This window comes from Cryptotermes secundus, unplaced genomic scaffold, assembly GCF_002891405.2.
Source record: "Cryptotermes secundus unplaced genomic scaffold, Csec_1.0 scaffold843, whole genome shotgun sequence".
Taxonomy (NCBI): Eukaryota; Metazoa; Arthropoda; class Insecta; order Blattodea; family Kalotermitidae; genus Cryptotermes; species Cryptotermes secundus.
The window spans coordinates 780,367-800,626 of record NW_019731994.1 but is presented as its reverse complement, the minus strand read 5'-3'; the positions used below and the strand labels follow the sequence as shown (position 1 = coordinate 800,626).

The 20,260-nt window shown below is 41.8% G+C and overlaps 1 protein-coding gene across 1 annotated transcript in view; it reads left to right on the top strand.

Moving 5' to 3' along the window:
- LOC111867483 (follistatin-related protein 5) overlaps nt 1-20,260 on the top strand; it is a 50,801-nt gene that overhangs the window by 18,443 nt on the left and 12,098 nt on the right. Inside the window, exons 3-11 of the mRNA XM_023857407.2 lie at nt 2,981-3,208; nt 4,029-4,207; nt 5,467-5,607; nt 6,446-6,578; nt 10,584-10,868; nt 11,309-11,406; nt 13,071-13,266; nt 15,265-15,386; nt 16,439-16,576. Of these exons, the coding sequence (XP_023713175.1) occupies nt 2,981-3,208; nt 4,029-4,207; nt 5,467-5,607; nt 6,446-6,578; nt 10,584-10,868; nt 11,309-11,406; nt 13,071-13,266; nt 15,265-15,386; nt 16,439-16,576 (1,520 nt within the window). The remainder of the gene's footprint in view (nt 1-2,980; nt 3,209-4,028; nt 4,208-5,466; nt 5,608-6,445; nt 6,579-10,583; nt 10,869-11,308; nt 11,407-13,070; nt 13,267-15,264; nt 15,387-16,438; nt 16,577-20,260) is intronic.

Sequence of the window (20,260 nt, the reverse complement as noted above, 5' to 3'; positions counted from 1 at the left end):
TAATCTGTACGATGGGATATAACCTATGGATTTGCAGAAGAGTTATTAAATAAGCAGGATGACTCTTGGAGGACCTAGACGTAGATGGGAATATAATATTAAAATGGATATAGAGATAGGTGTGATGAGTGTGTGTGGCCAATAATACTAATAATAGTAATAATAATTCAATTCAATTCTTGTTTATTTACTTGCAATCTTAACAGCACAGAGACAAATTATAAAGTTAGCACGAGCATAATGACAGAGGCGACGGATAAATTTGTCCTTATATTTAATTAGATAATCACCGCGCAATGAAGACGTGTGGATGAGTAGAGGTTTAGTCCCATGCTTTCTTAAAGTCACCTGCTTCACGCATCCCCAGATTTTCCTCCGGTACCCATTGAATAAGAGGCTAAGTGGATGCTATGGAAAAAGATAAAGATATCTTTGCCGCTGCCAGAAGTCGAACCCCGATTCCTCAGCCATCTAGCCCATAGCGCAGTCACTATACCCACTAAACTAAATAATCATAAAAATAATGATAATGGTACTGGCCCCCAGTGACCGCGTAAGGACGTACAGATCCTGTGTTACTGTGTCGGTTCTTGCACCTTCCCTCGACAACTGCAGACGATGTCCGCCCTCTGTTACCCCAATTGAGGAAATGGTTTAACAGTGCATTGTACTCGAGTGGTCTCTTGGCAAGTAAACCTGTACATCAGTGGCACAATCGAGTGCTGAATTTGTGATCAGTCGATCTGGAACACATGAGTGAGACTGCTTGAATGGTGGGTGACTGGTGAATAATGGATTGCAAATGGTTTTGAAGGGAGCGGTCGTAGCCTAAGGTACGGCTTCAGCTTTAGCCTCCAATGACTGAGGAAAATCACGGAAACCCCACATTCGGTACATCTGGTGTACTGCTCGGAATTCGAACCGGGCACTTCCGGAATACATGTCTATACCTTGATTCGAAACCGGCGTAAATAATCTTAGTAAATGAATTCCTACCTCACGGACACTGCTCTTCACCCTCATTGCAAAGACCAGCACGTCAATCCCTGTGTTTACTATGAAAACCACACTCTGTCAGTAGAATACAGATGCAGGTGATGACGTGAAGCCGCCATGGGGTGACCCGAGACTTCGCGGTGAGACTAGCTATGACACCCTTCTGTGCTTCGCACGTTGAGGCCCGTAGCTCAGTCGGTACAGTGACGGGCTGCGTACTCTACGACGAGGAGTCAGATCTTCCTGTTCTTGACAGCGTCCAGACCGGTTCTGAGGCCCACATAGCAACATAGTAAAGCAGGCGGGGCGTGAATATCCATCTAATGCCGAGGTTAGGAATTCGTAGAACAGTACCTCCACTCCCTTACGCGCTTTCATGGTGTGGTGTTTAATTAAGCTAGTAGAAACACACAACAGTGGACAGCCTAGCAACCAGACTTGATTTGGCAAGCAAGTTGCGAGTGTTCTTGTGTCACCCCCCTCCCCGCACCCTCCAGTCTGACGATTTCATAAGTTTTTACGGCGCGGAAATCGAATGCTATCAGCCGAGGCAGTAATGCCGGCGCACCCGCAACCTAATGGTTCAGCTGCGATTGATCTATTGATGCGATCGGCGGATTGCCACTGCATTACCATCGGCAGATGCGGCATAAAGACGACCAGCGTTCGATTCCTGAGAGGAGCAGAACTTTTCTTTTCCTCGCCACGTCCAGTTGCTTCCTTGGGAGTAAGGTGGTCGGAGCATAAACATATGATTTGGTCAAGTATGGAGACGTTCCTCCATGTCCCGTATTGTTAAAAATGGACCAAAAAGTAATAGGATTGGAGAGTATGGATTGGATTCATCTGGCTTGTGATAGATACCAGTGATGCGCTCTTGTGAAGACTGTGATGAACCTGCCGAATATAAGTCTAGAGCGTTACCGCTAGACCAACTTGTACAGTAGTTAGTTAGTTAGTTGTTTAGTTGATTCGTTCGTTCATGAGTGCCTTAAATTTAATGCCTGATGACAAGTAAAGCTACAGCTACCCCTGTGTCTAAGCATCAAGCAATGAACATTTCGGGGGGGGGCGATAAAGCTCCTGTATCCATTGCATACGGGGCTGGGTGGGCCCCAGAGCCGGTCGGTAGAAGGGTGAACATAACCGTAAACTTATCTGCCCTGGTTATTCGCGACTGGCAGTACACTAAGCGTATGAAAACTGCTTTCACTCCCTTATCGGAATGACATGTTCCGTAACGGTGTATCACGTGGAGGTAAATTTAGCAGCAAAGCAGATCTGGTTTTACGTTATCCATTTTGCTTCATACACCGGTCTCAAAACTGAGAAGTAACAATTTCCGTTCGGTTCTCACAAAAGACGTAGATTCTTTCCCTAGATACATATTAACCAACTTATCCTTGCAGACACGATTAGTCTGTGCGTGCTATCAGCCCCGTTCAACCAACGAGGTCGGCCGTCGGTACGTGATATTTCCCCCATCTACCAGAGGCATTGGAAATTACTTGGGCGGGAAATTGTTAGCAAATTTTGCTCAGAGGACTCCTAGGGACATGAGGATCTTTTACGTGCCGTAAATCTACGACACGGGACCCACGGCTTAAAGTCCCTCCCGGAGGACTTGTTCCCTGAATTTTTCCGCCCTTAAAAATTCCACGACCTCCGCCGGGTTTGAACCCGCGTACCTTGAGTCATGAGGGGGGAACGTTACCCCTAGACTACGGATGCCGCTAGCCCTGGCAGTGCGTCATCGTCACTTAGTGATGTAGACCGTAACGTCATCATTATAAATTTACTGGATTCTATTTTCAACATATTTCCGGTGGTATTCATACGCCGGCGGGAAATTCAACATTCTCACACAGGACTTTTCTTCTGTAAAATTGCCGACACAATGTATGATTCACCTTGGTTTCTGCAGATCCGTGACGGATATAGTCGTCATTATATGTCAGTGCACTAACGTGAGCTGTACCCACAGACCCATGCCTGGTGAAATACTGCGGTAAAGGACGGGAGTGCCAGGTAAGCCGCGGAGTGGCACAGTGTATCTGTCAACGTCGCTGCAGGAGGCACCAGAAACTGGTGTGTGGGACGGATGGCGAGCTGTACGCGAACCATTGCGAACTGCATCGCACAGCATGTTTGGAGGGCAGAGCAATCGCTGTGGACCACGCCTATGGCTGCATCAAGCAGGGACCTCAGCCAGGTGAGTGGACCGCCGAGGCTGGAGCCGCTTGTCGGCATCTGCACAGCGGAAATCAGCGCTTGACGCTTCGCCCTTTCTATCTTCTCTTGCATTCCCCACCTTCTCATTTGGCTTATATCAACCAGCCTGAAATGCTTGCACCAACATTGGTGTGTCAGAGACTGGACGGAATGTAGGAAAGTATGCTGAAGGGCGAAGCGTAGCAGCTTGAGGGATTTCTTTGTGTGGCATCAGTGTACCAGTACTCAGCTTTTGTGTAATGTCATAACAACCCAGACAGATCTGAAGACAGAATCCACGTTCAGAATTACCGTCTCCTGGGATGTGATGCTATTTAGTCTGGTAGATGTTTACTGATGTTACAGAGGAACATGCTGCCAGAATCTCCGTCTCATTGACCCTGAAGATGGAGGCAACATGTTCTCTCGAAACATCAGCAGATTTCTTTCAGAATACAGGCCATCAAATCCCAGTTTGTGTGGTACAACAATAATGGGAACCTGTCTGCATGTGTACTAATCCCTCCTGCCATACAGGCAAATCCAAAAGTAGCGTTCATATTTTGAATTAGAATCTTGTATACTACAATACTGAGTATACAGTTTTCGATATTTTTGTTTTTCTTGGATGTTATTAATATTCTGTTGTTATATACACCTCCGACTGTGCTGATCGAGATCTCATATCAGCTGAACTCACCAAATCCATTATTGTTGATGAATTCAGTGGCTGCAGCAGATGCACTGAAGCCTTAGCAAAATGATGAAGCAGATTTAATCTCATATGAATGATGGACAAAATGTGACATTGTTAATTGCAGACAAGCCAGAGGACCATAGCCTTCTAGATGTGATGTCGCCATCTGCAGTCCCCACTGCCGTCCCCAATGAAACATTTACACCACTCAAGCATAACCCGGAGGACAATGAGGCAGAACTGGAACCAGATTCATACTATGACAAAGATGATTGTTCCATCCAAGAGTACGAGATAATGAAGGTTGGGACCCAGCCGCAGATTCTCATATATTTTAGAGCTTCATTTGAGAAATTAAGCCTGTATGATGGGTACAGTTAGGATGTATTAAGGGAGAGTATGAGCTCGAGCAGTTAGTCGCTGGCTTCCCACCATGGCGGCCTGGGTTTGAACTCGGGTCTAGTCAAGTGGGCTTTGTGGTTTAGAAAGTGGTGCTGGGGCGGGTTTTCTCCGAGTACTTCGGTTTTCCCTGCCAATCTTCATTCCACCAAATTCTCCATCATCATAATCACCCGGGGCAGGCTACAATAGGCCAATCAGTGGCCTCCGTGCCAAGTGGACCCAGTTGGACTCCACCCTCCATTAAGCAAATTAAAAAAATTATGAAGGAAACAAGAAATAGTCTAAAATGTTAATTTCAAACCCCAGTGGAAGGTGGTCAGAAATGAAAAAGGAGGTTGTCCTGGGCTGGCCCTAAAGGTTTCTGATGTTGGAATATAACAATAAATTGTGGATATTGTCTTGTGTCTCACCTGCTTTAACATTCAAAAGCATTGCATTTGCACATTCATGTGTCTCCTCGCACGATCCTGATGATTACTTTCATAAAATATATCATCCCACTGGTCTGTGTAATGGAGACACAGAATATTCTCCGTGAAGCAGAAATTGTTTTTTTAAATATTATATATAGGAACTTCAGGCTTCAAAGGGATGAGCAGGCTGTTGACATATATCTCAGGTAATATAATTTTAAAGGAAAGTTTCTTAGAAAATAATTTGGTATATGAATACTAGTATCATTTGGAGTGTGACTCCATACAGTCTCGTAGAAGTTTACAGGGTGTTGGATGCATGTACTGCCTCCATCTTCAGGGTCAAAGAGTGATCAGAGCTCTCTCCTTGCTGGCTGCTTGCTTGGTTTACTCTTCGACCCTGATAATGGAGGCAGGATGTTTCCCTGAAATGTTCGTAAGCTTCTAACAGACAACATGGCGACACATCTCAGATGACAGTGTTCTTCATACTTACCGCTGTGAGAACCTCAAATCCGGCATATTGAGGACACATTTGTAAGCAAATCAATGTGAGAACTGTCATCAGACAGCGTGAAGCCCTCAACCTTATGTGTTCCATAACTGTAGAGCCTCTGGTTACTTATGGAAATGCTGTCTAAACCTGTTAAAATTAACGTTGCAAAGCAGGGCCTCACTGCCTGCCCCTAACCTCATCCTTTATTGAGATGAGTGGTCCAGTCACTTTGTGCTTGTTCTGCTACCAAGGATAACCTGCTGCTGTACAACCATGCCAAGCTGATGGCGGAGGACAACCACAGCTCCGGGAAGGAGTACCTGGTGAGCATCATGTTCAGTCACTACGACCAGAACAACAATGGGGCACTTGAGAGAGAGGAGCTCGAACAGGTGTGTTGGCCCGTTGTCCGTGCGTCTTGGTCTTCAGAAGCGCTCAGTGGCTTCACATCAAGTTTACAGATGTCTTCACTAAATTTGTTGTCGCACAAATTTCATTTTTGTCCATGCTAGTCATTTAAAATACATTTTTTTTTAGTAGAAATGGTTGAATTTTATCAGATCTCTGAGACAAGTATCATGGTGCTAGAACTCTTACTTTTATTTGGAACATCTTTTTGAAATAATGGTATATATAAAAAAATAAAATTCAAGGAAAAATAATTTATGACTTTTACAGTGTAGTCTCTGTATTTCTTGATTGGTCTTTAATGATATGTCTATATATGCACTACATGAACTTTAAGAGCAATGATGATTAAAAAAAATACATTGGAAAATATATAAAGAAAGAGTAACTTAAAACATACAAATACCATGACCACTCCCTCTCACACCCCTTTCAGTTTATCATTCACACTGCATATTTCGCTCTTTCATCCAACCCTACCCGTCCCCCCTCCTCCTCCTTCTCCTTGAATCGTTTCTATTTTATGTATGTGAATGAATAAAAATTCTCCAGTCTGTTCTATCTTCCCGCAACCTGACCTGTTCAGTTTTTTGCCAGGTCCACCAGTTCCTTAATGTCTTCCAGTACCTTGCTTAACCATCTTGTTCTGAATCTTCCCATAGGTCTCTTTCCTTTAAATCTTAATTGATACCATATAACATGTGCAGTTGACAAAGAATCATTAAGTGAAGTAAGACACAGTCTAAAGCAAGATGGGTTCGCTCCTGACAGTGGTAAGTGTTAGTGTTCACAGCTTACATCGTTGCCATCTGCTGTTCACAGATCGCTAGTCGGGAACATCTGAACCAGCTAGCCAAAGGCTGCAGTCTCGGCCACATGCTTTCTTTTGATGACAGCGACAAAGATGGCCGCCTCAACATAAATGAGTTTTATATGGCGTTTAGTAAGTTATACAGTAAGTTGCTTCACCTGCTTACGCCGCTTGGTTTTAACTTAGCGTAGTTAATTGACCATCTGTCAGGTAGGTCTAGCTTCTTGATGAAGTGGCTAGACCATCTGTTGAGTATTCAAGAGTTCCTTAGACTACAGCTATTCATAGTTTTCCTTGGGCCTTCTAGGCAAATGCTGGCATTGTACATTGAAACAGGCCAGGACTGTTTCCTCCACAATCATTTCTAACCATCATACCTAATCATCTCATCTGAACTCTTATTACAACTGCCCTCACAGACATGTAACTGTGGCTTAGCTGATATTCCAGTCTTAGGCTGATAGATCTCGTGCAACACGCTTGTGGAGTAGAATTGAAGTAGGGATCTAGACACTAAAATAAATAAAAGCATGAGACATTTCTGCCACATGTTTTGTAGATTTATTTATTAGTTATTTATTAATTGGACACAGTAGTTAGTTAGTTAGTTATTGGAGAGGGTGGGTTTCCCCATGCACTTAGACCTGTATTGGTCCATTGTGCTTCGCTCTATGATTTCTACCAGTCTCTATATCCTACCGGTACTGGTGCTTACCATCAGTCCCGCCCAGCCAGCGAGACCGGCTCTACTAGCTGAGAGGTATCTATAATGCTTCCCCCATCTACCAGAGGTATTAGAGACTGCTGTTGGGTGGGGAACGTCCGTAAATTTGGCTCAGTGACCTCCTTTGGAGATATGAGGTTCTTTCACGTGCCGTAAAGCTATGACACGGGACCCATGGCTTAAAGTCCCTCCCGGAGGACTTGTTCCCAGAATTTTTCCGCCCTTAAAAATTCGACGAACTCCGCCGGGTATTTGAACCCGCGTACTACGAGTCATGAGATGGGAACGTTACCTCTAGACTACGGAGGCCGCTGGACACAGTAGTTACTGCTGCTATGCAGTATACATCTTGCACTGTCTTACATCAGGATGCGACTCTACAGGTCCACAAGAAAATGACAAGTAATTTTGAATTATTGAAGCAAATTATCAGTGAGTGCGTTCTGGCAACAAAACACTGTTACAGCACTTCAAGCTGCCACAAATCCCATATTTTATGTTTCTTAGCATACACACTTTGAATTATTCCACAGATAACACCACAAATAAATCCATTTACAAGTTGTACTTTTATTTTATTTATTTTTAGATTATTAATGCTTCTCCATTGTCATCAGAAGTAATCTAACTATTTCAAAGGAAAATTGTTTTTATAAAAACTACGTTATCTATTCAGATTTTTAGTAAACTGTGTTACAAATGAAGTAATGATTGCAACATTAAATAACCTTGCAGTTGAAACAGCGTCATTAGGTAATCTAGATGCCAATTTTCCTCCTTGGAGACTTAAAGTTTTCCTACATCTTGCACTGAAAAGAATTTCCTTCCCCTGACTTCAATCAGAGGTGAAGCCGAGCCCTATGTAAGGAGTATGGATGCTTGTCAGATTTATCATGCAATTCTGGATGGAGACGCAGTGGTACAGAATGAAGACTGGGGGGGGGAACCTGTCTCAGAGCCATTCGATGCACCAGAAGTGTTACAGGGTGCCCTGTGATCAGGGTTTGACTTCTGCAGACAAAAACTGCTTTGCTTCCACTTTCATAATTTAATCCAATTTCGAGCTGCCTATGAAGAAGTTCTGTACTGTCATTGTGTTAAAATATTATGCTGCTTGTAACTTTGGCCCAGTTATTCATCTTTCAGTATAATATTTCCATCTCACAAGAATTTTCTTATATTTATAAATTCATTAATGTGAACAGTTTAAGTGTTTATTACTCTGCATTTATTCCAGTCTATATTTAGATCATTGGTTCTTAACTTTCTAATACAAATATTTGCAGAACTGACTGTGTTCTGTAGTCATAAATAATATTTGTGTTCCTGTGTTTATGGATCCAAATAGCACTGCTCACGTGACCTAACCTAACTTTCCATAACACCCCTAAACCAAAGCTGGTTTGTAGAATGGAGGGAGCTCCAAAACAGTAGATAAAGTAAATGTGGGCCAAACTATCCTAATAATCTGATGGTATGCAAATGGCTTCTCATATAACACACTGTCAAATTGAGAGACAACATGGGCCTCAGAGTCATGCTCATTGGATTAATTTAATATATAAGCTTCAACATTCTCTGGAGAATTTTGCAGTTATACAAGCGACATTTACTTTGTGACTGGTAAGCATCATTAAACGAACTGAAGAGAGCCATCTTGCAACAAAAATGCAACTTGTAATTGTTAAAAGGTGGAAAACGAATGTGGACATTAATGATTAAGTGTGTGAACAGAGAGCTTCACATTAGTATCCTTCCTCCAGTGAAGAAAATTAGAGACCAGAGAGCTTCACGTTAGTATCCTTCCTCCAGTGAAGAAAATTAGAGACCAGAGAGCTTCACGTTAGTATCCTTCCTCCAGTGAAGAAAATTAGAGACCAGAGAGCTTCACGTTAGTATCCTTCCTCCAGTGAAGAAAATTAGAGACCAGAGAGCTTCACGTTAGTATCCTTCCTCCAGTGAAGAAAATTAGAGACCAGAGAGCTTCACGTTAGTATCCTTCCTCCAGTGAAGAAAATTAGAGACCAGAGAGCTTCACGTTAGTATCCTTCCTCCAGTGAAGAAAATTAGAGACCAGAGAGCTTCACGTTAGTATCCTTCCTCCAGTGAAGAAAATTAGAGACCAGAGAGCTTCACGTTAGTATCCTTCCTCCAGTGAAGAAAATTAGAGACCAGAGAGCTTCACGTTAGTATCCTTCCTCCAGTGAAGAAAATTAGAGACCAGAGAGCTTCACGTTAGTATCCTTCCTCCAGTGAAGAAAATTAGAGACCAGAGAGCTTCACGTTAGTATCCTTCCTCCAGTGAAGAAAATTAGAGACCAGAGAGCTTCACGTTAGTATCCTTCCTCCAGTGAAGAAAATTAGAGACCAGAGAGCTTCATGTTAGTATCCTTCCTCCGGTATTATCATGGTAATTAAATAACTAAGCATCATAACAGTGGAGCATGTAGTGGCTGTGGAGGAAACAAGAAACATCTGACACAGTTTTCTTTTTGTCAGAAACCCTCATTTTTACTTACAGAACTCTCTGAAGTCTGAGATTTATATCACACGATAATATTCATACGTAACTTTAAAAAAAATGTGGATGTGAACTGGATTTAATTATCTCAGGGTAAGGTCTCATGGCAAGATTTAGTGGTGACGATGATGACAATTCTTGTGTCCCACCAATCATATTATAAAAAAGTACAGCCAAAACACAGTAAAAACAAACCTTCAATTTTTTCAAGTGTATGTTTGTAATTATATATATTTTAACATTTTTAATCATTAACTGAAGTTCTTGTTTTTGAGACCTCATATCCCATGTACCAAAACGTCAACTCCCACCAAAGGGACACATCTCTCCAGTTGAGAAACAACTATAAAATAAGGGAATTGCTTCATCGCCTAATGAATAGGATGTTTTATACTTGTAATATGTATACTTATATTACTCATTGCTCTAAGAAATAAAAACAATTAAATAAATAAAGACATTGAGCTAAGTCCAAATGTTTCTGATGATGGTGTGTAGCAGTAAACATGGACATTGCCCATCACATTGAGCTTTTCAAAACATGACATTTTGGAAACTGGATCTATTTCTATCAACTGGTGTAAAGCAGGAATTTTTCCTACTGAGATGGGTTCAATGTCACTTGACCGGTGATCGATTTTACTGTCTGATGGCCCCAACTGAACAGGAAGCTTTCATTCCTTATGCCTGATAGCAAAAGCAGATCCAGTTTTCAAGACATGTTTGAAGAAACTTAAGACCATGGAGTGTCTGAAATAATAAATAAGCGTTACTTGCATGTGAGAAGCAGCAAGGGCTCATTCTCTTGCGCTTTCTCCCCTCCCTGTCTCACACATCTGGTTGTTTGAGTTTAGCTGGGGGCCGAGCACCAGCTCTCAGCGCACCTGATACCATACATTCACAGGTGTGTCGGTGGTGTCACTAGACAAGGCCCTGGAGGTGAACCACTTATCAGCCCGTGTGGGAGACAATGTTGAGATCAAGTGTGACGTGACTGGGACTCCACCACCTCCCATCGTGTGGCGACGCAATGAGGCCGATCTGTCAGCTCTCAATGAGGATGAGGTGCGGGTGTTCAGTGACGGATCTTTGTACTTGACTCGAATCCAACTCATCCATGCCGGCAACTACACATGTCATGCACAGCGCAACAAGGATGTTGTACAGACACATGTGCTCACTGTGCACAGTAAGTCTCACTTCATTGCATATTTTGGGGCCATGACAAGGAAACAGCGGCTGAGGTCTAGAAAACCGAAATTAATGGCCGTTGGGATTCGTTGCGCTGACCACGCGACACCCTCTATCAGCTAAAGTTGGCACTAACTTCGCCGACAAGCAGCGGTCTCTTGGTTGGTATAGTTCACTTGTGGACTAAAACCATGTAGTTTTTTTTTTCATGACCACCTATTGAAGGCACAGAGATATCTGTGTTGTGACTATGAAATAATCAAGTGTTCAACGCTGTGAGAACTCAAATATCATACAGTGTAGTCTTGTTGGATATGGAGCTGCATTCATAAAAAATAAAATGATTTATCATTCAAGGTTTTGTATGATTTTGTTGCAATGGAAACATTGGTAATTATGTTATGTAGTGGATGTTGTAAAGAAGAAATTTATTTCCAGCTATTCCAGAAGTGAAAGTGACACCACGGATCCAGTCTCGGCGACCAGGCAAAGACGCCTCAATGTTCTGCCATGTGATCGGAGAGCCTTTTCCCAAAGTAAGTTGCAGCACTTAATGTATGAATGTGTGGAACTAGATCAATGAAATGTTAAGTTCTCTGTTGGTTAGATCACAAAATGTTCTGTTTCTAATATTGCCAGCTCTTGGTCTTCACAAACATAAGTGCAACAAGAGCACCAAGTTGATAAAGCAAACATAAAATATTGAAGAGAAATTCAACGCTCCTCAGAACAGTGCTATATAGGTTATTGTCTCTGTGATGTGACATAATGTAGTTGCCTAGATCATCATCAGTGTTACAGAGGAACCTTCTGCCTGTGTCTTCATGGTAAAAGGAAGGACAGCACTGGGACCCTAGGTGTACCAATAGAAAGAAAGGGAACAAAGCCAAGAGGACCAGTTTTCTTTCACTGTTTGTGATTCTATTGGTGAGCTTTGGTCCCTGGTCCCCCCCCCGTATATCTGTACTGCTTTAAATGTTCAACTTTCTTTTCTGCCTTGAAAACAGAGGAAGCATGTGCCCCTGAAAATGTTGCTAATGATTTATTATGCTGCATGATGTCACACACCAGAAGACTGTAATGTTCAGTTGAAGAGAAACTTTGTCATTGAAATCTGCTTCTCAGTGTAAATTTTTCATAGTATCTGTAAGGCTATCACTATTGTAATGGTACAGTGGGATGTCTGAGCTTGTTCTGAGGCTAAAAAGGCTGAGCTTGTGAAGGGCATTGCTTGATACTGCTGCTGTAGTGGAAGCTGGAAGATACAGGATCCCATGATACAATATCTGCGTGTTATGGACACACAGACACACACAGAATATCTGCTCTGGCAAGGTGGCCAAGATGATGTGAAGAGAAGGTGAGCCTGTGGGCTGGGAACATCTCACACTGAGGGGAGCTGGCTTTGTACAGCTCAGCATGTGGAGTGATTCACGTCAGAGCCGTGCTACATGTGTCAGAGAACTGTCCCCTCCGTGCAACTGCCTGCGCTGTCCTGTCTTCCCACCACAGTCATTCTGTAGCAAGTCAAATTTTACAAGAAAAGTGTTGTATTTTTTTACTTAGGCTTCGAGGAATGTGTGTCTTCCTTGACCTCTGCTGATTGATGAGATATAGCAATTTGTTTGTGAGGTGGACATACCTGTAAGACACATTTTGATTCTCCAGTGATGGGGCCATTGTCAGAATGAATTACGGAAGAACCTGTGGATTCTTGTTCTCTCCAAGTAACCCAAAGCATCACTTTGACAAAAGTAAAGCACAGAAAAGTCTTTATGCACATATGATGATAGATTGTACCTATGACCATTTGAACAGTTACCCCTGGTCTACAGACTGGAAAACCTGGGAACTGAGGTTTGATTCCTGATTGGTGCAGAAATTTGTTTCTTGTCCACATCATCCAGTTTAGATCTGGGACCCACCAGGCCTTCTGCCCAATGGTTATTTAGAGGCTATTTCTCTTAAGGGGAAAGTGAGGGTGTGTGAAATTGACCACCAACTTCTATCCAGTCCTGAGGTTAAGAATGTGAGCCATAACCCCATCTCTCCATACATCTTCATGGTATGGTGTTTAATTAAGCACAGGGATAACTTAACTCTGCCACCAGTTCCTTGGGTTAAAGTGTTTTATAATGTATGAATTCAATATAATAAGCGTTGTATGAACAGATCCTCAGCGTTGTCTTGCTGCTTGCAGGTTGATTGGCTGAAGAATGATGAGCCCCTCAGGTTCGATGTGCCACACAAGTACAAGATTATCGGTAACGGGACAGAACTGCAACTGCACAAGATAGGATATGCTGACACGGGTGCATACATGTGCCAGGCGAGCAATGTTGGGGGCATGACTCGTGACATCTCATCGCTTGTTGTGCAAGAGGACCCCACCCCCAGTGAGTTGAATGTCTTTATTATTTCATCAACATATATTTCTGTCACAATGCGACACAAGATTGTTACAGTCACTTTAATCTTTATTCACAGCATGTTTCAGCCGTATACGGCCATTATCAAGTGTCCTCATTATGCTAAACTGTTCATTGCACTGCTTGTCTCAATCTTAAAATTAAAATTGCGACCTATTTTAATTTGAATTTTAATTGCAATTTTAATTTGAATTTTAAAATTGGGACCTATTTTAATTTTAATTTTAATTTTAATTTTAAAATTGAGACAAGCAGTGCAATGAACAGTTTAGCATAATGAGGACACTTGATGATGGCCGTATACGGCCGAAACATGCTGTGAATAAAGATTAAAGTGACTGTAACAATCTTGTGTCGCATTGTGACAGAAATATATGTTGATGAAATAACTGATATCAATGCAACAAGGTGCTGAAATACAAGGCTGTCTTTATGTCTCTCATGGAAGAAGCTAATGACGTCATCCCTCTCCAGTGACCTCATTACAGCGTTCTGTTTAGATTCTCTTAACCTCGCCTGTACATACTGAATTCAGTCTGTTAGAAACCCAGCCTTTAAGCACCCAAACAGTTCGCAGCAATTCTGGCTGGCACACTGCGTATTTATGACCAAGGGTCAAGTGGAATTATGTTCAGTCCTATTAGATTATTTGATCCACATGCATAAGGAACCACTGACAAATTATTACCTGAGAATAGTTTGATTGCGGACTCAAGCCACGGAGCATGTTTGTTGAATATAGAATATTAAACCACCCAGCACTGGAGGGGATTTTAACTCAGGTATAACAGTATTAGCATGATTTGAAAGATATAGTCACTGGTTTTGGCTGGCAACTGACTTTGCACTTCGTTTTTGCAATATGACAAATCACAAGAATATAAATTTATTTTTTATATGGGTCTTGCAGTATCTGTAATGCAGAATACTTCTTCCGATAATACATTTGTATCTGCAGTGAATGAATGTGAAGGCTGATGATGGACACAAAATGCTAGAGAACACATTTAGAATATGCAAGGACCTCAGATCATTAATGCTTCTGACTTGTATATGGGATGTGCTGGGTTGGAGTCTTGGCCAGCATACCAGCTGTACTGATTGAGGTGTTGTGGGCTTGTCATCAGCCTGTGCAGGCAAATGACACGATAATACCTTAAATTAGTCCCTGACCATTTCCTTCCATGTCCTTTCAAACTCATTATTCATTATCACTTAATCATTCAGTGCTACATTGACTGAGTTACTAATAAAAAAAAACTCCATGGCACTAGGCCGCAAGTGGACTATACCGACTGAGCGACCGCCGCTTGTTGGCGAAGTTAGTGCCAACTTTTGCAGACAGAGGTGTCACGTGATTAGCGCAACGTATCCCCACAACTGTTAATTTTCAGTTTTCTAGACTGGAGCCTCTGTTTCCTTAAATGAGCTCAACTATCATCATGAGGCTGAGTGGACCCCATCCCAGACCCACTACTTCTAAGAAAATCTGGTAGCGCCGGGAATCGAACCCGGGACTTCTGAATCTGTAGCTAGGAACTCTGACCACTAGACCACATAGTATCATTAAAGAAACCATAAATAATTACAGATATAAATGTAAGCCAATTCGGAACACACCTCTCGATTCTTGTACAAGTGTTACGGAGGATCATATTTTTGAATGTAATGACACAGGTTGGAGAGACTGTACACTGGTGAGACAGTAAATACATACAAGAATAGAGTAGCTGGCATTAGTGACGACAACAAGGTTATGTGAGATTTGAATTTTTATGATGATGACAGTTCATATTATGGTCTTCTGTTGTGACACCATTTTGTAATCTGATATAAATCCTATCCTTAAGATGGAGGCAAACAAAATGTTGGTAACCACCTAGAGACTACATGGTACCATAAGTCAGAAGACCACAGTATGAACAAGTTCATATATTTTGAGCTCTAAGATACATGCTGTTGTAGCTGCACCGAACGAGGAGCGTCGCTTCTTTTCGTTCCATGATTGGGGCGTGTCTGTGTATGAGCCCACAGCTTGCAGATTGTACCACCAGATACAGGCTACAGACATCATTCCTGGTACCCAGGTAAGCACAGCTGATGCTGTGACTAATATTACTTCTGATATCACTTTAATCTTACCATTTGATAGATATATACCTGTGAATCAGTCACATGCCTAGTTCCTTAGGGGCATACAGACACATGTAAACACACTTTAGCTGAAATATGTGTTATTGCAGTAAATGTGCCGTTCTTCCACAGAGTTCCATCCAGATGTTGTGTAAATTATTTCCTGCAATTACTGGAGTCACTTTTTGCATGTGTATTCTATTGCATTTGTATCATAAGTTCCTCATATTTCATCCTCTGTTTCCAGTATTTGTCTGATTCTTCCACAGTAACATCTGTGTGAAAGTTTAGATATTGCCATATTACTCTGAATATAAGATGCACATTTTGCACATTTTTCCTGTTGATAAATTGGGATGCATATTAAGTTCAAGGAATGTGCACCTTTATAATTTTTTCCTTAAAACCCACATTCAAAATATGGACGTGTTTTACATTTTATGGCATCTTATGTTTGAAGTAATATGGTATTATTATTATTATTGTTGTTGTTGTTATTGTTATTATTATTGTTGTTGTTGTTGTTGCTGTTGTTGTTATTGTTGTTGTTGTTATCATCATCCTTGTCCTTCTTGATCTACTTAGTACAGGGGGCTGTTTCACTGGGCTAAAGCAGCCAGAGCATTGATGTCACAATTCACATTCAGCATTAAGAATGTGTGGAACTTTATCTCCACTTTCTGATACATTGTGGTGCAAAGCATAAGCAAAGGGACAACTTTACCTTTGTATTGTTTTTCCTGTTGTTATTGTTGTGCTGCTGAAGGATGTGTAAAGCTTCATACCTCTGCTCTCCATATGTCTCCATTAAGCGCAAGGATAACTTTACATTTATCCCTAATTCTGATGGCCGCTGCAAGCTACCGTGTTGTTCTTTCATCAGACATTAGTCCATTAGTCCAAAATGTTGTTGTTCCCATACTTAAGTATCATACTAGTATATGGGTCTGTCTATGTGAGAACAAAGAGCTTGTAACATCAGTATATTGGTACTACTGTGTTGCAGGAATATGTCTGTGGTGATAAGGGAGTGAATTGCAGCTGGGGCCAAGCTATCAATGTTGCCAACCGTTACGTGTATGTGGCTCAACCTCGTAAGGACCGAGTGCTGGTCATCAGCAAGATTCAGATGGTGGTTGTGGATGTTAGTATCACATGACACTTTGTGAGGTTATATTTGCCAGGTATCATAGCATTTTTATGTTTAAAAAATGTGCATCTTCACTGTCTTGCTCTTTGAGGATGAGAGTGTGCAATCACAGATGAAAATATCAGTGTATTGTGTAGACCCCATAGTTCTGAAGATGTCTGTCTCTGAGAGTACACATCTAAATGGCTAGAAGTGAAAATAAGACAAGGAATGTGTCAATGAATCAGGCGATTTTAGAAACGTTATGAACAGTAAACTATTGCATCTGTTTGGTTTTAACACATATGAATACAGTGTAAACGTAAAAGAATTTGGGTTTTCTCAATTAACTCACTGAATACAGAAGTCTATTTCCCAAAAATAACATCCGACAGATGACCACCCTTCCGCTGCAGACACTCGTTAAGTCTCTTCCTAAAGTCACTCATTACTCTTCACAGTATCTCTACAGGAATTCGTTCAACTTCTTCCCGATTTTGATGTTTCAACTCCTGAACTGTGTTGGGTGCTGAAACTTTGAAAACTTAGGATTTCAGATCCCCCCAGAGAAAAAAATCACATGTGGAAAGATCAGGTGACCTGGCTGTCCATATGATGTCCCCATATCTGGAGATAACATGGTTAGGAAACAGGTTATTCACAACTGCCATGGAAGATCGTGCAGTGTGGCACGTAGCCCCATATTGCTGGAAAAACGTTTCTTCCTTGACTGGAAGACGAGAAAGTGCAGGAGCTAAGAAGCTGTCCAACATGTGACTGTAATGTGGTCCAGTCACAGTTACAGCCCTTTCCCACTCATCTTCAAAGAAGCACGGGCCAGTAATTCCAAACAAAGATATCACGCACCATGCTGTTACTTTGGAACTGTGGAATGGTCTCTCATAAATTTCTTTGGGGTTTGTGGCTGACCAATAGTGGAAATTTTGCTTGTTAACAAACCTCGACAAATGGAAATGAGCTTCATCACTCATCAGTAAGTTGTTAACGACATCTTGGTTTTGAGTAATTAATTGCAAAAAAGTCTGGAAGAAATCAACTCTGTTTTCACAGTGTGTTCATGTAGTGCATGAATAATTTGAATTTTATAGGGGTAGAGGTACAAAATCCATCAAATACTGGCTTTGGACAGCATGAGTGATCATTCTGAAACGCAGACCGGCATGGACTTCGTTCAATGGCTTCTCTCACTGCTGCTACATTCTCAGGTGTACATGCTGTGTATATGCTACCACCTTTCTTCTTTAGTGTAGAACCAGCAGCCTCAAAGTTTTTAACCCAGATCTTGATGGCATGGGCAGATGGAACAGCATGATTGCGATGAATACCAAACTCTCTTCAAAATTCACACTGAGCAATCATGAAACTGTCACCGTTTTTGTAAAATGCTTTCACAGGAAAAGCACATTGTGCTCCAGTCCACGGCTCCATTGCCACTAAAACGCTTTGAAGTAGGTTGCTGGATGGCAGTAATGGCATCCTCCCCACTCCAATCAATCCAGGAAAAAACACAGCTACCAAATCGCCCAATTTATTGACGCACCCTGTATGTATAAAACTAAATCTGATATGAAAAAACCCAAAATTCAGTATGGCTAATACCAAAGCATGCCACTGGATGTGGTCCTGAACCAGTTCCATCCACCTCACAGCCTGTTTCCCTAAGATTCATCTTACTAATTAACTATCTCTCTGGTAGCAGAACCTGAAGGTTCAACACTGCTAATACCAAAGCCCACCATTGGACATGATCCTGAGCCAATTCCATCCACCTCCCATCCTCACAATTTTTTTCTCTGAGATGTATCTTAATCTTTTCTCCATAATTTCATCATGGATTTCCAAGAGGTTTGTCCTCCTAAAGTTCTGTATGCATTGGATGTCTCTCTTGTCCTGACTATTCGCAGTCCATTACTTCATTACCACTTTACCATTGCCCATTTAAAGTCTACTCCTGGAATGCACTGAATTCAAGAAATATTCGTTTTATGTTCTTACAGACAAGAACATTATTCATTTAGTGACGCTCCAAAAGTATATCACTTCCAGCCCATTTTGTGTTATATTAGTCTGCGTATGCCCACATATTCTTTATAAATCTGTGATTACTTACATGTTAATAATTTTAAAAATATTGCTGTGGGAGCTAAAGAAGGAGCAGGGGGCAGCATAGCATGGCCTCTATATCTCTTTTTCGGTCAAAATATCGAGATTCCTCCACTCGTCTGCACTATTCCAGAGATGTGGAGGACCATATTCACTTGCACATAGGTTCCGGTATATTCTTGAGGTTATAATATGTGTATATTACCACGGTCACTAAGTTCGTGGAATGTCTGCAAAGTGTCGTATGGGAATTTACTGCCAGTAGTTAGTTAGTTAGTTATTGGAGAGGGTGGGTTTCCCCATGCACCGCGACCAGTTTGATCTATTGTGCTTCCCTCTATGATATTCTACCAGTCTCTATACCCTACCGATACTGGTGCTTACCATCAGTCCTGACTGAGCCAGCGAGTTCGGCCTCTACTGTCTTGGCGGTATCTGTAATGCTTCCCCCATTTATCAGAGGCAGTAGAGACTACTGTTGGGCGGGAAACGTCCTTGAATTTGGCTCAGTGACCTCCTTAGGAGATATGAGGTTCTTTTACATGCCGTAAAGCTACAACACGGGACCCACAGCTTAAAGTCCCTCCCGGAGGACTTGTTCCCTGAATTTTTCCGCCCTTAAAAATTCCACGACCTCCACCGGGTTTGTACCCGCGTACCACGAGTCATGAGGTGGGAACATTACCTCTAGACTATGGAGGCCACTCAATTTGCTACTGCCAGTATGTTTCAGCGGTATTTTCGACAGCTATATCAACGTTGGCAGACTTGCATAGTGGCCAATGGCGACTATCTTGAGGGCCGATGTGAATCTGCATAAGTGTATATGAATGCCTTGTAATATGATGCGATAAAACCACATTCCACGAACTTAATGACTCTACCATGTATAACAACACAGGAAGACCCACTACAGCACAGTGTTTGAGTAGAGTTCAGTGTAGCACAAATATGTAAGCAGAAGCAGACAGGAGGCAGTAAGTGTTCTGAATCATGGGATATTTGTGTTAAGGCAGAGACGAGATGAAAGAAGAGGACAGTGCCATGACAGCAGTGGTGGTATGGTGACATAATGAGTGGACAGGCTACTAACTGTGAGACAGTAACTGCTCCAAATAATATTAAACATTAAAACAGATTTACAAACTGTTGAGACTTGAGGCACTTTGACTGGTGAATATTATATTTACATTCTTCTGGCATTTGGTGCTGTGTAGTCTGGTAGGCAGATGCCAACACTTTCAGAGGAATTTATTGCCTCCACCTGCTTGTAGAAATGGGCCAAATTAGGAAATTGGTAGATTATATAAAAGTAGACACGCCTATCTTCCATAACAAATTTTCTCCTTTCATTTATATATGTTACCTACCATTTTCTTTATTTGGCTGACTTCTAAGCTGAAGGAGGCATGTTCATCTGAAATATTTGTACCCACTTAACAAGATTTGCAGTCTTTGCACATTATTGTGCTGAATTTGAAATTCTCACAGTGGTGACTGTAGAGTACAGTCTTCTGGATTGTAATGCTGTGTAGTACACTGAATGTCCCAGAAGATGGAGCTAATGGAGTCCTC